The sequence below is a fragment of the Drosophila willistoni genome, chromosome 3R (genome assembly GCF_018902025.1).
Source record: "Drosophila willistoni isolate 14030-0811.24 chromosome 3R, UCI_dwil_1.1, whole genome shotgun sequence".
NCBI classification, from domain to species: domain Eukaryota; kingdom Metazoa; phylum Arthropoda; class Insecta; order Diptera; family Drosophilidae; genus Drosophila; species Drosophila willistoni.
This window is the reverse complement of record NC_061086.1, coordinates 22,447,712-22,469,811: the sequence shown is the minus strand read 5'-3', so window position 1 is coordinate 22,469,811 and position 22,100 is coordinate 22,447,712. Positions and strand designations below refer to the sequence as shown.

The 22,100-nt window shown below is 36.6% G+C and overlaps 2 protein-coding genes across 2 annotated transcripts; one reads left to right on the top strand and one right to left on the bottom strand.

Moving 5' to 3' along the window:
- Positions 1 to 7,145: 7,145 nt before the first annotated feature.
- LOC6647407 lies at positions 7,146 to 20,457 on the bottom strand. The gene is made up of 8 exons (XM_002070277.4): positions 20,193 to 20,457; positions 11,316 to 12,111; positions 10,947 to 11,200; positions 9,609 to 10,190; positions 9,301 to 9,545; positions 9,059 to 9,231; positions 8,297 to 8,420; positions 7,146 to 7,607 (listed from the first exon to the last, which is right to left on the bottom strand). The coding sequence occupies exons 2-8, from the start codon at positions 11,861 to 11,863 to the stop codon at positions 7,476 to 7,478; spliced, it is 2,058 nt and encodes a 685-aa protein (XP_002070313.2). The 5' UTR covers positions 11,864 to 12,111; positions 20,193 to 20,457; the 3' UTR covers positions 7,146 to 7,475.
- On the top strand, positions 14,135 to 15,058 carry LOC6647408. Its single transcript, XM_002070278.4, has 2 exons — positions 14,135 to 14,200; positions 14,263 to 15,058. Exon 2 carries the CDS (start codon positions 14,263 to 14,265, stop codon positions 14,923 to 14,925), a length of 663 nt encoding a protein of 220 aa, XP_002070314.2. The 5' UTR covers positions 14,135 to 14,200; the 3' UTR covers positions 14,926 to 15,058.
- Positions 20,458 to 22,100: the final 1,643 nt, after the last annotated feature.

Genomic DNA, 22,100 nt, shown 5'->3' with positions numbered 1-22,100 from the left:
AAAAATTGTACATAATTTTACATATAATTTTGTAATTATGTATTAATTGCGTTTCTTACTATTACAATGTTTGCTTAATTTTAGCAATTTTAGTTTACTAAGATAAAAATAAACAACAAAAAACAAAAAAAAGAAGCAAAAACGGCAACAAATTTGGAGAGAAAAATTGTATAATTTGATTAAATAGATATAGAACTAAGAGTAATTAGAATGGATTTACGAAATTTTACATCTTAAACATATACAAACTATATAAGCTTTACACTTACACACACACACACACACTCTCAGACTTGAACTCACACACACTCACTCACTCATGTAAATTAAAACATATAAAAAATATATATATATCTATATATATATATAAAAAACAGTTACAATGAAAACTTGAATGCAATATTTCTCATTTTATTTATTTACAATACACAAATAATTATACGAAAATGAAAATCTTGCTACATACACTCACACACATATATTAAAGAAACATATAGATTACAACAACAATACAAAAGCAAACTGTATGCATTATAACAAATACAAATACAAAAAAGAAAAAAAAACATTTAAAAAACAAGATAAATTCATTTGTTAAAACATTTAAGTTGTTTTTTGGTTTGGCCAATGCGCGTGTTAATAACTTTAAGTCAAACATTGTAAATTCTCAGAAAATAATGTTAAAGTTTATTAATCGCACACACGCACACACACACAGACACATACAACTCTCATGACGTATACTAGCAAGAAAAAACCGATATATACAGAAACTTTCGGATGGACACAGGTAAATTTATAGACTCATAATAATCATAAACGAAAAAAAAAAAAAATAAAGATACAATTTAGTGGAAAATTAAATTACTTGAGACACAAAAATGAAAAATCATCATAATCATCCCCTAACTTTCGGCTAACTTTTATAGAAAAAAAATATATAGTGAAAAAAATACATTAACAAAAAAAAATTGCATACAATTCTAGAAAAAGTCACATTGATTATAAATAAATTATTGAAATAAGCATAGAAAAAAAAACCCCAAATGATTATTATGACGACAAAGACAACTCACACTCATTAATCCACACTCACTACATACACGCTAGTTCAAGAACACTTTGAATCCGATGAATTTAGTTTTCCTTTCGTTGTTTTTGAATTTTGCCATTCAACTTGATGACTAGTTACTAAGTGCATAGTTATTTAATTCATCTAATGTTATGTATGTATAGAAAATAAAGATTAATATACTTACATATAAAGAGTAAAGAGTGTCAGTTCAGTCTCGATATCCAAGTAGGCCAAGTGAAATATTTACATTAAAAGAAAATGTCCCTGTCCAACGATCTGTGGTTGAATTGTAGTATATCGTCAATAGATGGCACTTCCGTTAGTCGTCATAATTATTCCCTTGATGTGGCCATGGGTGCACCTCGTGTGAGTCCAATTGGAGTCCAAAGAAGTGGCGTAAAAGTCCATGCCTATAACAGCCTAGAGAATCAATTCCAAAGGAATGCACTTCCTCCTATACCAACATTCGGACTCTTTGATGATTTCTATGCCCAAGCCATGTCACTGGATTATTTACAACAGCAACGACAAGAAGCTGCTAAAATGCCTTCCAATCCGGAGTGTCCATCCAATGCTTGCACCTGGAACAGTCGTTGGATCAGTGTCGATGGCTTTCCTCCGCATATGGGAGAAAAAATCCTCCATTATTTCTTTACCTTGGGTCCTGTGTGTGATAAATGTGACTCAGACGATGGCAAATGCTTTTATTTGTGTTATGCCAACAACTTGGATTGCATACGTGCTCAGATGCAAGCTGCATCTTTGCCTCGCAGCCTAAAAGTGAACGTCAAACATTGGAAAGATGATCCACCAATTGTCCAAGGTAAAGACCGTCCGTGCAATTTGACTGGCGTTTTCCCACAGAAGGCAGTCTATCAACATTGGGGACGGGATATAATGGACCTGAAGAAGCGCTATAATTCCTATATATACGATTAATAGCGGGTTTGCAAATTTCTCGATGTGGTCTCTCGATTTTAAATTATTGCGTCATTTTTGTTTTTTTTGGATATCTTAAACTAAACTCTAATAAATTTAACTAATATCTTGCAAGGACTAAATCAAATTTTAACCTTTTAGTTGTAATAGGCGTAAGGAGGCTTTTTCAACCTTAAAAGGTATATATATTTTTGATCAGCATGAGTAAAGGTATAGATGATTTCGTATCGAGTGTAATATACTTTGCAAAAATGGTTTTAGAATTGGCAAATAATTATTAAAAGATTGCGAATTGCCTTTAAGGCTCTCAATGATTTGTTTCAGCTACATGCTAAGCCCAATTAACTTAAAATTCTTTATACTTCACAACAATAATGTTATTAGTTCTTCTTAGGTTTAGTTAACCAATTTAAGCTCAACTTCAGGCTAAGATTCGTAGATATGGTAAAATTCATTGACTAAATGCAAATTTGTTTACCACCTACTTTTTACCTTATGCCCCTCTGTGGTCATTGGGTATTAGGAACTATTTCCTGCTACTTTCTTTCTGTTGTGCTAAAAGTTTTCTTTCTAAACAAAAATTTGCATATTGAAATCAACTGAGAAAGGTAAAAAGTTTATCAACAAAACAGGAAATCCCATTGAAAGTAATTGCAACAACATCAACATGTTTTAGCAAGTTGGGGGCAAAGTAAATAGAGATTTGTAGAGTTTTCGATTTTGTTTATTTTTTCTTCTCAAGTCCACACAATCCGTCAAACTTAGCTCCCTTTGCATTGCATTTTGTCTCGCCGGTGACAATTTACATGGGGATGATGCTGACAGCTTAAAAGGAGGTAAACAACATTTCCGCTCCGCAATCCTTTTGCCCTTAAATCCCATCTCATTCGGATACCTACATAATGCCATCACCAATCCAATTCCTAGTCCCAATGGCGACCAACCACTGACTGGTTTTGCATTCACAATTTGCGGTCATCATGAAGCTTGTCTGTGTCTGTGTGTCTGTCGCTCCGAGGTTTGATTTGGATTTTATTGGATTTGAGCGATCATCGTTCAATTTATAGACTCGGAATGACATTTTTTTACTGCTGCCCAAGAGCAGCAGGAGAAAAAGCTGAAGTTGTTTTGCCATTTTATGTATTTGATTTGTATAAAAAAGCGGAAACAAATTGGAATTTTTGTTTTGCCATGCAAATTGTTTGCCATTATTTGATGGGTGAGAGAGAGAGAGAGGGAGAGGAACCAGAGAGTTTTTAGCAAACTTTTGTCCTTTTGTTTTGAGGTTTAATCACTTGAACCAGTAAAACTAATCCATTGTAGATCAACTTTTTACGAACATTTTGCGGACAAAGTTAATGAAGCTGCTTTGTTCGTTCGTTCAACTGCGGAAATCAAAAATGCGCACAACTACACACACACACACACACTCTCACACCCACCCACACTCCCCCACATACATGTATGCAAAATGTCACCAACGTTGCCGTCTAGACATGGGTCTGGGGGTCCATGAAGTCCATTGGAGCCTGGAGTCGTATAACAATCCTTTTGTGCTTGGATTCCTCGATGTCAGCTGTATCAATATTGTTACAGTTCATTTTGTTTGCCCTCCACAAATAAAGCATTTTATGCAGTTTCCCGACCCAGTGAGAGAGTTCATCCGCATGCCAACTGTTTGCCCACAGGCTATTGGGTGATTTGAGTGGGCATTGACCATTGGATTGGCATTGGCAAAGCAAGCTTCTTTCCTTCCATGCTCTGCGGTAGAAACTTCAATCAACTTTGCATCTACGGCAGTTGCAACTTTAAGTGCTTTAGTTTGTTCATTTATGGCAGACCAGCACGGTCGAGCCAATGCCAGAGACAAAACAGATAACAATTAAAGCTATTAAAAGAAAATTTCTAATCGTTTCAGATAGTTTAAATTTGTTTTTATGAAATTTGATTTGATATTTAGAACTTTTTAATCAAACTTTGGTATTCATCAAATTAAAACTATAATAATTGACTATTCTTAATAATGATATTGTTTATGTACGTGGAATGTTTTTATTTGAAACTTTTTTTGATAATAATCATCATATCATAATCATAACAAAGAGTTTTGAAACAAATTGCTTAACATAAGAAACAAGATTTGGATGCCGATCCAATTCAAATTTTAGAAATACTAAATAAGATGTACTCCCTGGATGCAGATATAAAAAGTACCTGGAAAGCTGAATGAATACTGAATGAATGAAGATTTTATAATCAACAAATAGACTGTTACTGCATAAGTTTAAGAGTTTCTTTTAAAAAGCAACTTTAAAAACCCTAAAGTTCCCAAAAGTCAATGTAAAAAAAGCTTTACTTTTATTTTTTAAGGCTTTTAAATTGCGAAAAAAATCATTTGTCATCTTCCAGTTAAGGGTATCCGCTTTATGATCTTATCACAAATGTTTCTTTTAGTTGGCAAAACTAAGAGGGGGAAAAAAAACTAAACTAAACCAGCTACAGGAAAGAAATTGGACAAATGCGAAAGAAATTTGTGCGCGTGAAACTGTGCGAAAAAGTTGGTTTCGCCTGCCCTACCGAGTCATAAATAAATAAAATTCTGCTTTTACAAATGCATGTGTATAGGTATGTAGGTGTTTATGGGTGTGTGTGTGTGTGTGTGTGTGTGTTTATGTGCGTGAGAGTTAGACATTTTTTGTCGTTTTCATAAAACTTTTAAATGAATTACTTAAGATGTCAGTTGGCTAAGCTATTTGCTCGTTCTTTGCCTCGATAAATTTTCTTTATAAATGAAAAGTGTATGGCAAGGTCGGTGTGTCGAAACTCTTCTTTATTTTTTTTTTACAAGATTTACGTTTTGTAATTCACTAAAGAGTTTGCAGTTCGCAAGGCAAAAGGTGCAAGTCAAAAGTGCAACACGTTGCGCCACACTAAAAAGGAAAACCGCGTGAATTATGTCAGGGAATTGTCAAAAGAAAGTATTAATTTATAAAAACTAATAGAAAATTTTCACATTTTTGTGCTGTCAAAACCTGCTACATAAATGAGTTATATAAAATTCTATGGCAAGTAGAGTAAAATGGGTCTTTAACCCGTCTTCCACCTCCCCCCTCCCTTGGCAAACTTTAACTGCAACTGCAACTAATTGGATTTTTTCTACACTGCCATGTTAGTCGAATATAAAAACACAAACTCGTAGACTTGACTAAGGATATATTTTTCCTATCTACTTAATTATGTTTGTATCTAGACAGCGGCAATTCGAGCAAGTCCTCATTCTTTATATGTGAAAGCCACAAAAGTTTTAAGTGCCCATGTCATCTAAGGGGACGGGCGGTGCGGTTATCCATCATCCTTGCCATCTGTCCTCCTTGCTACGAAGGCAGTTCAGTTCAATGCACCGCGATGATGTGAGTAGGAAATTATTAAGTCACAATAGGCAACAGCTTGATAGACATTCTGTGCGAATAGAAAATTTATTTGATGTCGCCAGGATGGTTGCTTCACTTGCACCTGCACATGGCCTGCCTGGCCTGGCGGAGATGTCTCCTGCAAAAAAAAGGATGCGACAGGAAATTCATCAATGTCTTCTCATCACCCCGCATCCCCAATGTGGCGGCAACATTTGCTGCTTTTCTGCCTTCTTTTTTTTTATCTCCTCTGAGTACTTTAAATTGCCTAGCAAAGCAAAGCAACGAAAGAGGATGGCCTGACTTGGCTGCTGAGGATTTATTTACAGGCCGGAGACAGCAAGCAAAACCAGGCAAACGGAAGTTAAGCAACTGTGGTATTTTTCTGTTCCTTTTTTTTGTTGTGCTTTATTTTTCTTCTATCTGCAGTCGAGAGGAAATTATGAAATTTAGTGAGAGTTGCTGTTTCTGGTCTCAGTTTTTGGTATTTTCTCATTTTTCCATTTGCTTTGTGCAATCTGTTTGCCATTAAATTCTGATGCAAACTCATACACATGGAGAGTGAAGCATTTTTGCCTTAATTGCATCAAAATATTCTCATTCTGGTTAGGTTAACTACTAACTAAAATGGGACCTTTTTCCTAGTTTCTCTCATTTTGGCACTTGTCAGTGACACTTGGGCCAGCATGGTGAAGTGAAATTAACAAGTTGATCCTTTTTTGCAAATCAGTCAAGCGCAGCCAAAAGAAAAAGTGACTGCCAAGTGAACGAAACTGAAACCCCTCCCCAAAGGAAGCAGCTGCCATCGTTACTAACCTTACGCTCAGATCCGAACGTCCTCTTCTCTTCTGCCACACTTGGCTAGCCATGGAAGTGGGTCCTTTTTTTTTGTTGTCTATTTGGCAACTAAACAAAATGCAAATTCACATACCCATATCCACATTAGGGCCAGAAATGAGCTTAGCCAGGCGTAAGAGAAATTCATATCAAAATAAATATATTTTGATTTTGAAAAAAGTGAAATCATGTTGCATGCAACAAAATGTTTATTTATTCAGTATATACTTAACTGCGTTAAATAAATTTCTCCACAATCATGGTATGTTCTATGTGTTTAAAAAATAAACAATGCAGGAAATATTGTACCAACACTTTGGATGTTTTCTGTTGAGGCTAAAATAAGCTAACTTTTCCGTTGCTAAACACCTTTGAGAATATTTTTCAATAGGTAAATGTTTTTGCATAGCCAACAAATTCAAAAGGCTTTAATTTTGGAATCTAAACTCGCAAATTTATGTAATAGAACTTAATCATCATTAGGCAAAGCCATAAAGGTAAAGCGAAACTATCAATAGAAAATAGGTCATAATCGTGAAAATTTTCATTTCAATAATTTGATGAGACACTCAATGTGGCCAAAAACAGGTTTAAATCAAACGAATGGATTCTGTTTTAAGCTTTACCTCTTTCCCAAATTGCAAAATAAACAAATTCAGCATTTATGCTTATAAATAATTAAGTTATGGTTTTATTATTTGATTTATCCATTTTCATTTTTGCTTGTTGTGTTTCCACCTAATATTAAATTGCACAGTGCTGGCAATTTATGTCAAATGTCTGTTTTTTGTTTGTGTTTTTTTATAATTTTGCATTTATAATTATTGTTTTATGTCAAATTAACTTAATTGTTACAATTGTTAATGCAAAATCATGCCATGCGCTTTTACAATACAATACGTATTAATTTTTATGCCTTTTATAGGAATTTACAATACACCAAATGCGTTGCTAGGAGACATGAATCACATCATTATATACATATATATATATATATACGTATATGTATATTTGTATATGTGTTTGTATGAAGATAGATTCTACATTGGCTTATGTTAAAACTAAATGCATAATTTGATCGAAAAATTTGCATTTCAGATTTGCATTTGTTCATTCAAATATGGAATGCAATCATTTCGATTACCATTTTCATTTGCATTTCATTTGATTTTTGTTTTTGGTTTATATATTATTTTGGCTTAGTCCTCCTCCCCTCAATTGCCACCATAGTCCTCGATGAATGTGTCTATGATGTAGCGTTTTACTTCATTGATTGATGTTCGTTTATTGCTGCATTGCAGCCGTTCCTGATGCTCAGGCAGGACCAACAATTGTTGCAGTTCCCCCTGGGTAAACAATTGTAAATAAAAGAGAGAGAAAAAAAAGGAGAAAGAGGAGAAAAGAGAAAATTTCCATTAAAACATTAAATACAATTGACAATACAATTGGTCAACCTGGCGTATACGTTATCAGTAACAAAACAGAAAGCAGTGCATAACGTATACGCAGCTTTGTATTTACAGTTATTGCTTTTAAAATACTCAATTATTTGTCAATGTAAAAAGGGAAGTTTATCGCAAAAGAATGCTAAAATATGTCAACAAAAGTCTCTTTTTTCAAATATTTCAATGCAATTCAGAAAACTTGTTTTTCATATTAAATTGACAATTAATAAATATGATTTTAAATAATAAATATTTACATTGCTCTCTAATATGGTCTAAAATCAAGCAGAATTAAAGTTGAATTATGCCCAAAAAAGTATGCTACAAAAAGTATATTACTCGAAACTCAGTAAAAAACAGAAAAAAAAAACATAAATTAAATTAAACATGATTAAACTGGAGACTAAGTATGTTAAAATATATGTTTATTTATCTACAATAAAACATAATCCATTAGTTTTATTCCTAGAGCTCCAAATGTTCACAAAAATTGTTTTGTACTTATTTTTTACGTAGTTTTTTCTTAAATTGTAATTACAAGTTTTGTTTGTTTTTGAGGTTTCTGTGATCAAATTTGTCCCAATACTCACATTAAAGCCACGTCCAATTTCAACATCAGCATCCATGGGCAGCGTATACAGTCGCTTGGAGACAACGAAACTGTTTGTCCACAAGCAATCGACATAAATCGATATGAAATCGCCATTTTGTATGCTATATTTGTGAGGACAGAAAAGGCAAAGCACAAAATGACAACCAAGAGTCACAAATAATTAAAATACAAACAACTATCCACATACACACACACACACACACACACACACGCACACACATTCTTGTATATGTATATGTATTGGCAATGGCAACCATGTCGAAGGGCCGATGACAAATGGCGCTCACTTGAACTAAGTGTCAATTTGGCAGTGTGTTGTCGCCAAACAAAAACCGGAAAAAAGCGCCCAAAAAAAGCCTTCAACATGTGCGTGTGAGTGTAAGAGTCTGTTTGTGTGTGTGTGTGTGAGTGCGTGCTATTTGCATGTGTGTCAAGTGTTTCGCCTGTGTGCGATTCATGGCCCACGCACACAAACATTTATGCTAATAAATTGAAAATGCAAATAAAACGAAAGTGTCGATGATGGCCATCAGCCCCACAGGCCCCACTCACACACAGACAAGCTCAGAGATACATACACACAACACACACATTGACAGATACACGCACTCTACCATGAACACACTCATCTCTGATTGCCAATCAACAGAGACGGTCGATGAATGCGCTCCTTTCACTTTGAATCTTCCCCCCATGTCTCCTTTCACCCAGCGGGGTGTCTTGCTCACTGTTCTCTCACCTGATGGCCACTTGATGCCAGCGATAATCATATAAATTGAATTTCACCGGCAACATTTCCGTTGTATTGTCGCGTTCCAGATACAAACGTAGACCATCCTTACATGCCTCCAGATATAGATTGTGTGTGGCATTGCGTATTGAAAATATGATGGCCGTATTTTTTGTGTCATTCTGTGTCCACGAAATAAATATATCAAAAGATTGAAAAATTAAATCAATATCGAAAAATCACTTGGTTACCTTTGATCTTAAAGTGATCATTAAAGTGAAATTAAGAGTATTTCTCCAGCTGCGCATATAACCCATATTCGAGGGGGTCGATGACAGTGGCAGAGCTCCATTACTGCTGGACTGTTGTGCTGTGGATGTCGTTGTGGTGGTGATCACATCTTGCATCTCTCCGGCCAAAAATGATGATGGCTCACTGGTTAGTTCCTCAATCTGTGGCAATTTCTTATAGAATTTCAACAGATCACTAATATCATCTGTGTGTAGAGAAACAATAATAAAAAATAAATAGTCCATCTCGTTTTTTAATGCAAACTCACCGCTGCATTCGAAGCTGTTGCAGTTCCGCTGCTCGATGTTATAGCCCTCACAAAGGAGCGTGGACAATGCCACACTTTTGGCTGATTTGCGCTTTTTCTTCTGATGATTATATGCACGTTGCGTTCTCCTGGAATAACCATCTGATGAGTCTGCTGGCCCTACGGCTTCAGAGCTGGCAATGCCATCATCATTACGTGCACTCGTTACAAAGCTGACACTTTCGGCTGTTGCCTGTTCATTAACGTTGCTTGTTGCTTTTCCAACAACTGTCGCTGCAGTTGTCATAGTCTCCGGCTGCCGCTGCTGCTCATTTTTCTCATCATCGTGGGATGGCACTTCATTATTAACAGCATTGACTGCGACGGCGACGGCCAGGCCATCATTATTTGCCTCGTCAGCTTTAGTCATCTCCAGCTTCCATTCCTCCTCTTCCTCCTCCTCATCGACCTCATCGTTAGCTAGATTGATATTCATGTTGATGTCCACAAGTGGATTGTCCAGTAGGCAACGGCGGAATCTCTGTTGCACACCCTTACCGCAGGTGACGCTGCATAATGTAAAGTCACTCCAGTCATCCCAACCTGCGGGATAAAGTTAGGGAGACAGAGAGAGAGAGAGAGAGAGTAATAACAATTTCAGCGATTCCAAAGAGTATATGAAAGTGGGAATGCAAAGGTCCTAGATTCCATTTTTTCCAACATAAATTTTGTATCTCTATTTTTTTTCTTTTATGCCTCTTTTGGTTCTCTGAGCCACGCCTTGCTGTGGCAAAAGGCCTCTCATGTTTTGCTGGTTGCCACAATTTGTTGCGGATTCTTGACACAAAAGTCAAGTGTTACTTCCCTCGAGTGCTGCAGCAGCAGCAGCTCAGCAGACATGGCCGACTGGGCCTCTGTATCCGCCCACACTTTTCACATTTGCCTCGTCATCGGAAAAAAAATTCTTAGGTTTTTTTTTATAGTTTTTGTCTAGCCTAGTTGGATGGATGTTTTGTTGAGTAATTTTTGTTGGTTATCAATCTCTATCAAAGATTAATCTCTCACAAAGTCAAGAACCAGCAACACGAAGAGGCCCTTAAATGAACTCGACCATAAATGCAAAATGAGACTTGAAATTTTAGTTGTTTGGTCAGCACTTTTGGCCTAGCACAGGCCAATTAACACTGATTGGCCAACGAAAACTAGGCAAGTTGGTCCATACAAAACATCCGGCGGAATGGGCGATTTGTTCAACAATGCAGCAACTAACAAACGAAATGCGATTAGCCCACACAGGATGCCAGAGAGGAAGTTGAGAGGAAGCATGAGATAGGAGGATGTGAAAGTGGAGAGACTTACCCAAATGCTTCCAGATATGATTCTCGAATTGCGGGGTCCAGCGATGCAGGCCATTGATGCTGATGTGAAGCACATCCTTGTCTGTTGCGGCCATGGGAAGTGGCAACGGTCGTTGCAATTGCCCCGCAGTAAAGAGGGCAGCAGCAGAGGGCGAGGCAGGCAACAATTTGCCAAAAGCAATTAATTCCGTGGGCAGCATTTTCAGCATATTAGCATCGAAACATCCCAGCGGTTGTAACGTGGCATTCAGTTGGCTAAAAGCAAAAACAGAAAAAAAAAACGGGTAACAGGACACCAGAGAAAGCGGGGAGAGAAAACAGGGAAAGTTGAGCATGTTATACGAGTCAGCATAAAAAAGTAAAGACTTACCCTTCATACTGATAGGTTGTGCTGCCCTCTCTCCTGGCATTGCCATTGCCACTACTATGCTCTGACCCACTGGCAAAGGGCACACCACCACCGCCCATGCCACCGCCAAGTGTTGATGGTCCTTCGCCAGGACCACCATTTTCACCTCCATTGGCCATTTTCAACAGCGAGGCACCCTTGTATATCGTTTCCGGTGTTAATGTTATTAAAATTGTGGCCAACGGCGAAACTGAAGCTGACGCAGCGGCAGCCTCCAACTCGTCATCGGTGAATATGCGAGCCCCAAGTGCCTTGACAATCACAGGACTTGTCCGTATCAGCTCTGCAATGCCTTTGTGTGCACAACGTCGACGATCTTTTGATGTTGGAGCAGCTGTTGTGGTTGTCGCTACCAGCAGCAATGCCAGCAGCAATAGCGACAACAGCATCCAAAGGTTGGACAAATGGCCATGGGAATGGGAATGGAAATGGATCCATGGACCACCATCATGTCGATGGCAACGTCTCTTGGCGTAGTTCATCTCTGATGCACTCGATGTGACAGCCATGAGCAGGCACAGTGACCTTACACACAGATAAATATATATATATATATACTTTTATCTCTATGATTGCACTAACGAATCTTGCTCAGGTTGGCATCGCAGTTTTATCGCTGCGGTGGCTTCAATTTACTTTCGCTAAAAGTCACGTTCCACTTCCGTTGATTCCTTTATGGAGGACACCGTTGTCCTCCGCACTGGGCACTTAAAATGCGAACGCGTTGACATTCATTTCTATGCAGAGCAAAAGGAAGCTAGAAAAAAAAGACAAGTTAACGATGGAAATAGTAGATAAGGGCAAAGGAAAAAAAAACGAGATTTCATTTCAAAAAATAAATGGCATAAATTTGGTGATTTATTGTACGTAACAGAAAGAGAAAAGTATAGATAAGGTTGTTCAGTTTCTTGGACATTTTAAAGCTTCTTTCGATAATATCTATTTGATTGGTCATAGTATTTATTGCTCCTACCGATTGATGCATTCCATTTAAATAGGCTCTCTTGGTTGGTCAGAATGTGGGCCAACCCACTTGGTCATTGGTATTCTCCCCACCATTGCCATGAACCATGTTTAATGTTTCAGTAGGTATGCAATTTATTGCAGCCATTTCCAATGGACCGAGAGGCTGACTGAATGCCTGTGTGTGTGTGTGTGTGTGTGTGTTTGTATCTTAACCCGCTCTCAATCCATATAAAAAAATAATTAAAATCCAGGGCCATTCGTATGGTATTCAAGATATTTGCTTTGGCCAGCGTAAATCTGACCCCATAGCCAGAGATGAGAGTAGAGAAAAGGATCACCATCAAAGTCAATGCATTTCGCATGTATGTATGTACATATATATGTATATCCTGTTGCAGGAAAATAAATATCAGGATTAAATATTTTTGCAATGAGTTGGTAAGCAAGCAAAAGTGCTCCCAAAAGAAACAGACAGAGAGATAGAGAGAGAGAGGTGAACTGGCAACAAAATCCACAACATAAACGTATAATCAAATAGAAATTTTTACGCACATCCTCAGCCCTTGGAACTCAACAACTGGCAACGGCTGCTAAAATGGCAACCCAAAAGCTTCTGTTGTCCAAAGTTGAAACAATAATAGAAAAGCAAAACATTTTCCGAGATAAATGTTGCAACTCCTACTCGTGTTGCTTTCCCCTTCACATCCCCCCGTTCGTCCGTTTCCACCCATTTCTTTTTGTCTATCTATGTATGTATATTGCTGTCCCTGTCAGTGGCAACAAAGTTACGACTGAAAATGAAATCGTTGTGCAATGCGAATGTGTGCACATCCTGAGTGTGTTTCTCCACGGATATGGTGAGTGGGAGGGGGGGAGGGTTATATCGAGGGAACCTGGTTGGAGTTATGTTTAAAACCATAAAAATGCAACCGGGCTTACTTCAAATTGAGCTCCCTATTGTTTTTATGACTGGGCGATGGTCCGCATACCGTTGGACAAGTCATCCCTAGATGCTAGCCAAGCTAAGCCGACCCCGAATGTATCTGAGATGGTTGTTTCCATCATTCAATTTCTATTCACACACACACACACACACACAGCGGTGGGCCAACAGGCCATCAGTGTAATTGTTATTATTCGTTTTTGTTTTTTTGTTTTACCTTACTCCTTTTACTAGTTTCCTTCATGCTCTATTTTTTTTTTTGTACTCGTTTTTGTTTATTGCCAGTTGCAACATGGAAGTTTTGCAAATTGGCAAAGTTATTTTGCCCTGTGACAATCTGTTAAAAGCTTTTGAATTTCAAATGAAGTTGGGCATAGACACTGGCAAGGTAAGGGGACTTGAAGGTTATACGGAATCTATAACCTGTTAAGATTGTCTTTTTCTCTTTTCAACCATTCAATTAGTCAATACTCGTATGTTGGTCCTTTCATTGACCAGGCCAAGATGTGTGTAATTCTTCCTTAAATGCTTGCCTCAATAAAAGTTCATTTAATTGGCTTAAAGATAGCATTTATTCTATATCCTTTTAAATGCAGCTTAGGTAAAAGTTTCTTTAAACCATTTAACAGATGCATTTACCTCTCCCTCTCTGTCTCATTTTCATTACAAGAATAAACAAGTGGAATGAAAAAATTACAGTTTGGGTAATTAAATAATTACTAACCACTCAATTCCACACTTATTACCTTTTTCTTGGATGTCAAATATATTTGTTGAAAAATAAATATACCTAAATTAACTTTGCCATACATATACATATATAACACATACATGTATACATTTGTATAAAATAATAAAAAAAAAGAGCAAAAATATATTGGTTAGAAAATAATTAAAAAAAAACAATAAAAAATATCCCTGAAACCACACTTAATTGGTATGAATAAATGGCATATGAATATTGAATAATTATTTACTTTCAATTTGGTTTCACAACAGATGAGAATGAATGCCTATTTTGCCCAGTCTTCAAGGGAGAGCAAAATGTCTGAGGTCAAACGGCGTTCAAAGGCTTTCAAAATATCGAAAAGAAGAGCAACAGGATTTCCCAGGCGTCTAGGCTATGATCAGCAGAATATACAAAACACATCGCATATACCGGCAGCACAGCGATCTTATGGCCTAATCAAAACCAGCAAGACAATGACACCGTTTCCCATGAAATCACCCAAGCTGGATGAAACTCATTTACGTCTGCGCCTCCAGGCTGAAAAGATAAAACGAGGCTCCAAGACACCATCCGAAGATGCGTCGACAAGAGTTTCCATCCATTACGTTAAACCCGAGAGTCCAGTTTTCACGCCCAGTGATAGTGGCATCGAAGGTGAAATATATGTTGAGCAAAGGCATTCATCGACGAGGTCTTCTGTCGATCTCCCCTTCGAGCTGCGCCGTCGACTCTTCGACGAGGGGGAGTATACCATAGCCAAAGGCAAGAAAATGGGCGAAAGTGTAATGAATCATGAACTGGCACGATGGATGAACTTTCAAAGCTGTAATCCATTGCAAAAGACACCCGGATCATATTTCGGATATTTCTATGATTTGGAGAAAGTATGCCGTAAATTAAACATCAAGATGGCTAAAGGCTTTGAACTCTAAATACAGATTAAATAACACTTTCTGAGCATTGCAATATATGTAGTATGTAATTTAAATTTTCTCCCCAAAGTGTTTTGTCATGATCATAATATTCGGGGAATAAATCTCCCAAGCATAAAGATATTTCATTCAAGTTCATTAACACTAGAATTTCTTCCTATTATTATCACACATACATTTATATAAATATATTTTTGTCAAATCAGTTTGATGTGGGTAAAAAAAGAGTCCAATGACCTGCAACAAAAAAGGAAAGGAACAAAAAATTCAAGCCATATTTCACAATTGAATGAAATGAAACCCCTAAAAATAAAATTGATTTCATTTTATTTTTTTCTCTCATCCCCAAAATAACAAACTGACACTTCAAACTGATGTAGGGGAGTGACAATGGTCAGAGGCAGGGAGATGAAGAGAGAGAGAGAGAGAGAATAAAAGGGCAGAAATTGAAAATGAGCTGCCATTATGGCATATAAATTGAAGGCCAGTTGAATGTCATGTGGAGTTTGAGCCATTTTCGTTAGCGATGTTGTCGACATGATTGAATATCAAAAGGCAGTTGCCAAAACGCAAATCTCTGGCATGTTTTCACTCCCTACCCGTTGCCGGTTTCCTCTGTCTGTCTGTCTGCGGCATTTCGCCTACATTTTTTAACAAGTGCGACTCTCTAAGGACTCGTAAAACTGATAGCTTGTCCCATCACTACATGCCAGCCTCCATGCCACATTCTTAGAGGCAAGTTCACAAGGCTCAGCACGTTTTCGTTAACTTCTACAAGTGGCACGCGGGTTGAGTTTCGAGGTTGTTTTCTCTTTTTTTTATTTGTGCGTCCAGGGTTTCGGGTCCATGAGGAAGGCAAATTTTCTGCGTAAAACAGCAAAAATATTTTGTGCACAAATTATGCCTTAAATGCCAGGATCCAAGTAAGTCCCAAGCCCATTCTCATTCTCATTCCCATTCCCATCCCGACAGCACAGACACAGAAACAGACTTGAAAGTGCTTGCGCCTCAGTTACACACGCAGACACAATTATCCTTATTCGTCCTGCCTCTTCACTTCCTGTCCCCCCACGCTCTCTCTTGCTCTCTTTCTCTGAGAATAACTGTCGCCTTTTATCTGCACGAATGATTAAGCCCGAAATGTTTTAAAATTAATTTTATAGTGTCGTTGGCATCCGGTCGTATACGTAATCTGCCTCAACCATTATTCCGGATTATGCCAAATGATACACGCACACACTCGACTGTGTCCTTTAATAGTTTAATCTGCTGATGCGGTTTCTCTTTTGCTTCTCTCTGTTTGTGTGTGTGTGTGTGTGTTCTTTTTCCTTCTGCCATTTGTCGTTTTGTATTTGTATGCAGAAATAAAATTCCATCAAATTGCTACTTGAACTGCCATATGTTGCGGGAAGCCAAAAAGGAATGTAGAAAAAAGGCAAACCATCTCTCGTAGAGATTACACACACACAGAGGAAGGAGAAAGTGAAAGGGAGAGAGGAATAACGTCCTACCACTAGTTGATAGGAGCCAGTGAAATGTCCTTTTTTTTATTGTATTTTGTTTCTCGTGCTGTTGCTCATTCGCAGCTCTTGTAGCCTCCGGGTTACATACATACCGCCTCACAATATGTAAATTATTTTGCACCCAAGACAATTGAGAGACCAACTTTTTGTGTGCCATGGAACACAAAAGAGAAATTCCAGCTGTTGAGGCACGCGCTGCACACAACACATATTAACCACCCAGACACACCCACAAATACACCCACTTTGGCTATATTAAATTCCAATTCCGATTTTATTGATTTAATAATACCAACACTTCTTCTCCGCATCATCATCATCATCATGGTTGGCTGGTCTTTTTCTTTTCTCTCACTTAGTAAGTAGTTAGGGCATCGTGCTATGCATGACAATGAAGCCAGAAGGAAGACTGTTTAGTTAAAATCTATGTACATTAGTTGAAAGAAAACGATGAAGCAATTAACTTGAACAAAATCAAGCACAATTAACCACAGACTTGACTCATCTACTTAGTTCAAACAAAACAAGAAATTGTATAAACAGCCAACCAAAGATATTTCAATTTTCGGCATTTGAATTATGCAAACTCATTTTCAGACTAAAGTGAATTTATTGCCACACACACCACTTGAACAAAGAGAAATAATAAAAGGAAATGGCTTGGGATATACCCTGTAAAAAGTAGAAAAATATACCCGCTATTATAAATTCACAGAGCGAATTTAAATAATTTTAAGAGACTATGCACTAAATATACCTTACAGACTCTTACATATAATACAAACAACCTTTAGTATACTCGTGTTAACATATTGTTACAGGGTATTGAAAAGGAAAAAAACAAAGCCAAGAGGTTGCCAGGTCCATTAACGTAATGGCAAGAGAAGGGCGGGGTGCAGACGGATTCGGATGTGGATGTGGGATAAGGCAAAATTTATGCGCACAATTAATTTTAAAATTCAAAATCCCTCACTCTATATCAGAGTTGAGCAAACGCAAAGCAGAGCAGAGATGGTAACAAGGTCAAACAAGAAGGAAATGGAATTTATCTTGTACCTGCCAGTCAATTATTGATACAAAGGCCCAGGCAATTAATTAAAATCCAAGCGGATTATTTGCCTTTGCCTGTGCACTTGTTTACTAATTGGCTCTAATTCTGGCTCTGTTGAAGGCAAAACAAAATCTTTCTGATTAAACCTGACAAAACCTCTACAAATACTTAGCGACGAAATCTTGGCATCTGATTAACAACTCGCGCATAATTGTAAATGTTAACTCTTAAGTGGGCCTCCGCCCACATTCGCATTTAATGAGGAGGATTACAAACGCCAACTTTATAGTCGGAACTTTCGAGGTTAACGTTTCGCCTTTTGCGTTGGCTTTGAGAATTGCCGCATTGCCCTTCCCATAACTGATTACTGTTTGCCTTTGCCAGCTATCTACTTCACAGTGCTTCACTGTGCAATTTGTAATTATAATGCCACTTAGTGGCAAGAGCATTTCACCCGATGTTAATACCAAACAGTAGCGGATGTTTTGGTCAAACTGGGCCAAACATATTAAACTTTTGCTTTTGGGTTTATGTTTATAAGAGAAGTTTACTAAGAATCTGTGACACTTTTCAACTGACTACTTGGAGAATCAATATTATTATCGTTAAAATAATTAACGTTAATAAAAATAAACCATTTTTAAAAGAGAAAACTTTATTGACAGAATCACATGATCTGGCTACATGATCTTGTGATGATTCCTCGGAATAAATAAACCTAACACCCAAACTCTTGCATGTAACAAACTTTATTTAACTTTTATTTAGTATTAACTTTCTTCATTTCAAAGTAAAGTTTTAAGATACTGTACGAAAGTTATTTAGAAGTTAAAATAACTGTTTCAATTCAGTTATAAAATAAATTTTTTATTAAAATCTTGTAAAGATATGAAAGGAATTCAAAGTAGTTATTGTCTTAGTTTCTAGATGAAAAACTTAAAAAATTAAGTTCAATTGATCCAAAAATCGATTCATTTCCGTTTATTTAATCGAGATTTTACTAGTTTTTATACTATTTTATATAAATGTATACTTGGCACTAATTAAATTCATTTTAGTTTAAATGTATTCGTTTTGAAGTTAGTGAATTCATGCAGTTGTCCATTATACACCTGATTAACTTTTAGTTATTGCTAAACAATTTAGACAATTTTAGAAACTAGCTATTAGAATTTGCCCTACATATGAAAACTTTGATTGTTGCCCAAAGTTGGCCGGAAGTTGTGCTATTTGGCATGCCAATTTGGTTGTTGGCCAACAAGTTTAGCTAATGTTTCGCTCGTTCCCTTACCTGTTTCGCCCTTTAATTACCCCATTCCGACCCTGTTCAATGTTCATAAATTATGAACATTATCGCTAAGCGCATTTAACTTGAAAATTACCATAGATCAGAATACCATGATGCTGATGCTAAAACCCATGCATGGATCCAAGCAGGATGTGGGTATATGAAGAGAAAACACATTACCCATTATCTGTAGCATTATTTTTATTACATTCCGGCTAAAACACACACACACATAGACACATAGTCCCCAATGAAGGCGACAGATAGACATTTATGCATGCTGACATAGAAATAACCGCAGATATTTTTATGCTGTCGCAGCAAAAAGTTGGTCTATGATAAAAGAAAGAGAGGGACTGAGACTGCACATTAACCAATGGGTATGTAAATGCCGGTTAGACATCGCACAAGCCCCACATTATAGGTTCTACTCTCCATTGAGACAGACGCTTTGTCTGTCTGGGTCACATTAACCCATTTTGGGGTGAACAAAGAGAGGAGCAAGGAAAAAAAAGATGCCAGTAGTTGCCAACGGCCATTAACAATGCAATTTTGTAACAATATGAAATTGTGGCTGTGAAATGGCTCAAAGCTACAGCTTCTTGGTTTACTACCATATTCAATTATGCACAATGCCACAATGCCGCAAACACACTGGCAGACACATCGCACAGAGATAGAAACACACACACACACATACAGAAACCCATAAGGTCCTTTGCTAAGCCATAGAAAGAGAGTTGCTCTCTGGCTCATATATGTGTATAAATGTGGGAACATAAATCAATTTAAAAATAAACTATATGGAAGGTCGCATTACTAAAGCCATGTTATTCTCCACTCTAACAAAAAGAGAAGGATATTAGCAATTCCAAAGGATAAATTACTTAGGAGTTTCAATTGAAAAAAATATTTATTCTGCTTTTGCACTATTTAATTTGACAGTTTAAATTCTTTTCATTTAATTTAAATTCATTAAAACTAACAAAAATTTCTTTAAATTTTAATTGTGTGATGAAGATATAAGATAATCATTGTTAAGATCAAAGATCAATATGTCATTTTTTGGATGATATTATTATCTTAGGCAAAATGTAAAAGAAATGCAGATCGACTAATCTAATTCGCCAATGTTTTCTAAATGAGCTGTTTATATGGAATTATATATTTTATTTAAAATTGAATGCTTTAATGGTAAAATTAAAAAAATTCGAAAACCCTTCAATTACTTAAAAGGTCAATAAGAAGAATCTTATCTGGAGAAATGGAATAGAATTTCGATTTATCAATATTATATTTAATACTCTTTTTTGTGTCATTTTAAAGGGCTTCTCTTTCTTTGTGATTAAATATGTAATGTCGAAACTCATGACTTTAGTTTATTTGTTAGTCAACAGCTACTTACGATTTAATATTATTTTTGGCTTTATTTTCACTGTGTCTTTTAGATATCCATCACAATAAATTTTCGCACAAAACTTCGTACGGCATGTATAAATTACATTTGTCCAAGTGTCAAGTATGAAACACTAAATTATTACCCTGTTTATGGTAAGTCTCTTATTTTGCTTTTACTCTTTCCTTCTCTTGAAATTCACTAACAATAAGACACAGACACATAAAACACATTTACTTGAATGCTTAAACACTGAGAGACTCTGAAATTAAACTTGAAAATAAAATTTAATTTAATTTAATCAACATTTTGCAAAAAGACAAAGGTTCACATTTTTTGTACAGTAAATTGTTTATTTTTCATCTCAAAGTTTTAATTAAATTCCTTTGGCATATTTTTAGTTAGTAATCTATTTATTTATTTTACTTTTTGTTGGCATAAATTATACAATTAATTGTAACAAGTTACGCAAAAGCAATTAAAGATAAAAGGCAAAAAGGTTTGAAGGGACGCACAAAGAAAGCAACAAAAATTAAATAGAAACACACAAAAAGCAATTAGATAAAAGTTGTTTTGAGTTTGCGGTCAATCACTTTATTTTAGTTTATTTAATTGCCACTTTTTTGTTGTTGGTAGATTATAGTTTAATAGTCTAACCGCAAATTGAGGAATTTGCTAATTTCAACTAGTTAGTCGATGGCTAAAAAGGTTTTAATTGAACAACTCTAAATTAAGTTTATGTCTGCGAGTTTCAAAGTTTTAAATTTAAAAATGTTTTCCCACACACACACACGCACACAATTGACACTGTTTGAATGCTTGTTACCGTGAAAGGGTCGCGTATTAAACTGCTTGTCTGCGATTTTGGACTATGACTTTTATACTTGTAATATAAATTCGTTTGTCCTGTGGGTGTCCTGCGCCGGCGCGGATAAAAACTGAGCCGGCTGTGTTGCTGCTGTTCCTTGTTGTTAGAGTTGTTGCTGTTGGTGTGGGTGTTGCTGTTGCTCGTTTCGCAGTTCGTTGCATTTGTTTACATGAGGACAGCTGAGACAGTTGGGGGCACCAACAAAAACAAAAAGAAACCAAAAAAAAAAAGAAAAAAAAACATTCACACACACAGTTGTTGCTGGCACTTGGCATGTCAAGCCAATGTTAAGAATCTACCATCATATGAGGGTGCACATCTGTCCGCGTGTGTGTGTGTGTGTGGTGTGTGTGTGCGTATTTGCTGGTATTACATTGAAGTTTTAATTGAATTGCGGGCTACAAGTTTTTAACTGCATTCCGAGGAGCCCTGAGAATTCGCATACTTTGCTAACCACAAAAGAGGTGTGAGAAAAATACAAGTTTCTTCTTTCCCTCACCAGGCGTCACCTTAACTCAGACGCGTATACAAGAACTTTTCAGCTTGAAAGTTTTCCCTCACATTTCTTTTTTGCTTATTCATTTACTTGTGAGTTTTTGTTGCTCTACGCCCTCTTGCTGGTCTTAAAATGCAGTTAACAAAATGTTGAAGCAACACGCATACGCAACGTTGTACACTTTGTAGGAAGCAACGCCTGCAAGTAGGCAACAACATTTTCATTTGCCTTGAACTCAATGGGCTTGTGTGTGTGTCTATGTATGTATATGTGTGCCATTGTGTTTCATGTTGAATCTGTGCCGAACACCTGTTGTTACTGTTGTTGTGGTTCTTACAGCCACCTAGATCTACTTATACTTTTTGTTTATTTTATTTAATTTTTTTTGTTCTCTCTTTTTTGTATTTTTCTGGTTTCTCCTTAAACTTTGTTGATTCCGTTTTGTTTTTGGCTTTCGGCGTTCTTCTAGCTCTTCTGGCTGGCATTATTGTTTGCCTGCTGTTCACGTAGCGCCTTTTGTTTTGTGTCTATTATGTATTTTTGTATTCTCTTG

What these genes read in the sequence shown, in the direction of transcription:
- LOC6647407 (XM_002070277.4), bottom strand. Translation starts at nt 11,863, where the DNA reads ATGGCTGTCACATCGAGTGCATCAGAGATGAACTACGCCAAGAGACGT. An exon ending in CAACAGCTTCGAATGCAGCG is followed by an intron (nt 9,546 to 9,608) that starts GTGAGTTTGCAT and finishes CTCTACACACAG; the next exon opens with ATGATATTAGTGATCTGTTG. An exon ending in TGGCATCAAGTGGCCATCAG is followed by an intron (nt 8,421 to 9,058) that starts GTGAGAGAACAG and finishes TCACAAATATAG; the next exon opens with CATACAAAATGGCGATTTCA.
- LOC6647408 (XM_002070278.4), top strand. Translation starts at nt 14,263, where the DNA reads ATGAGAATGAATGCCTATTTTGCCCAGTCTTCAAGGGAGAGCAAAATG.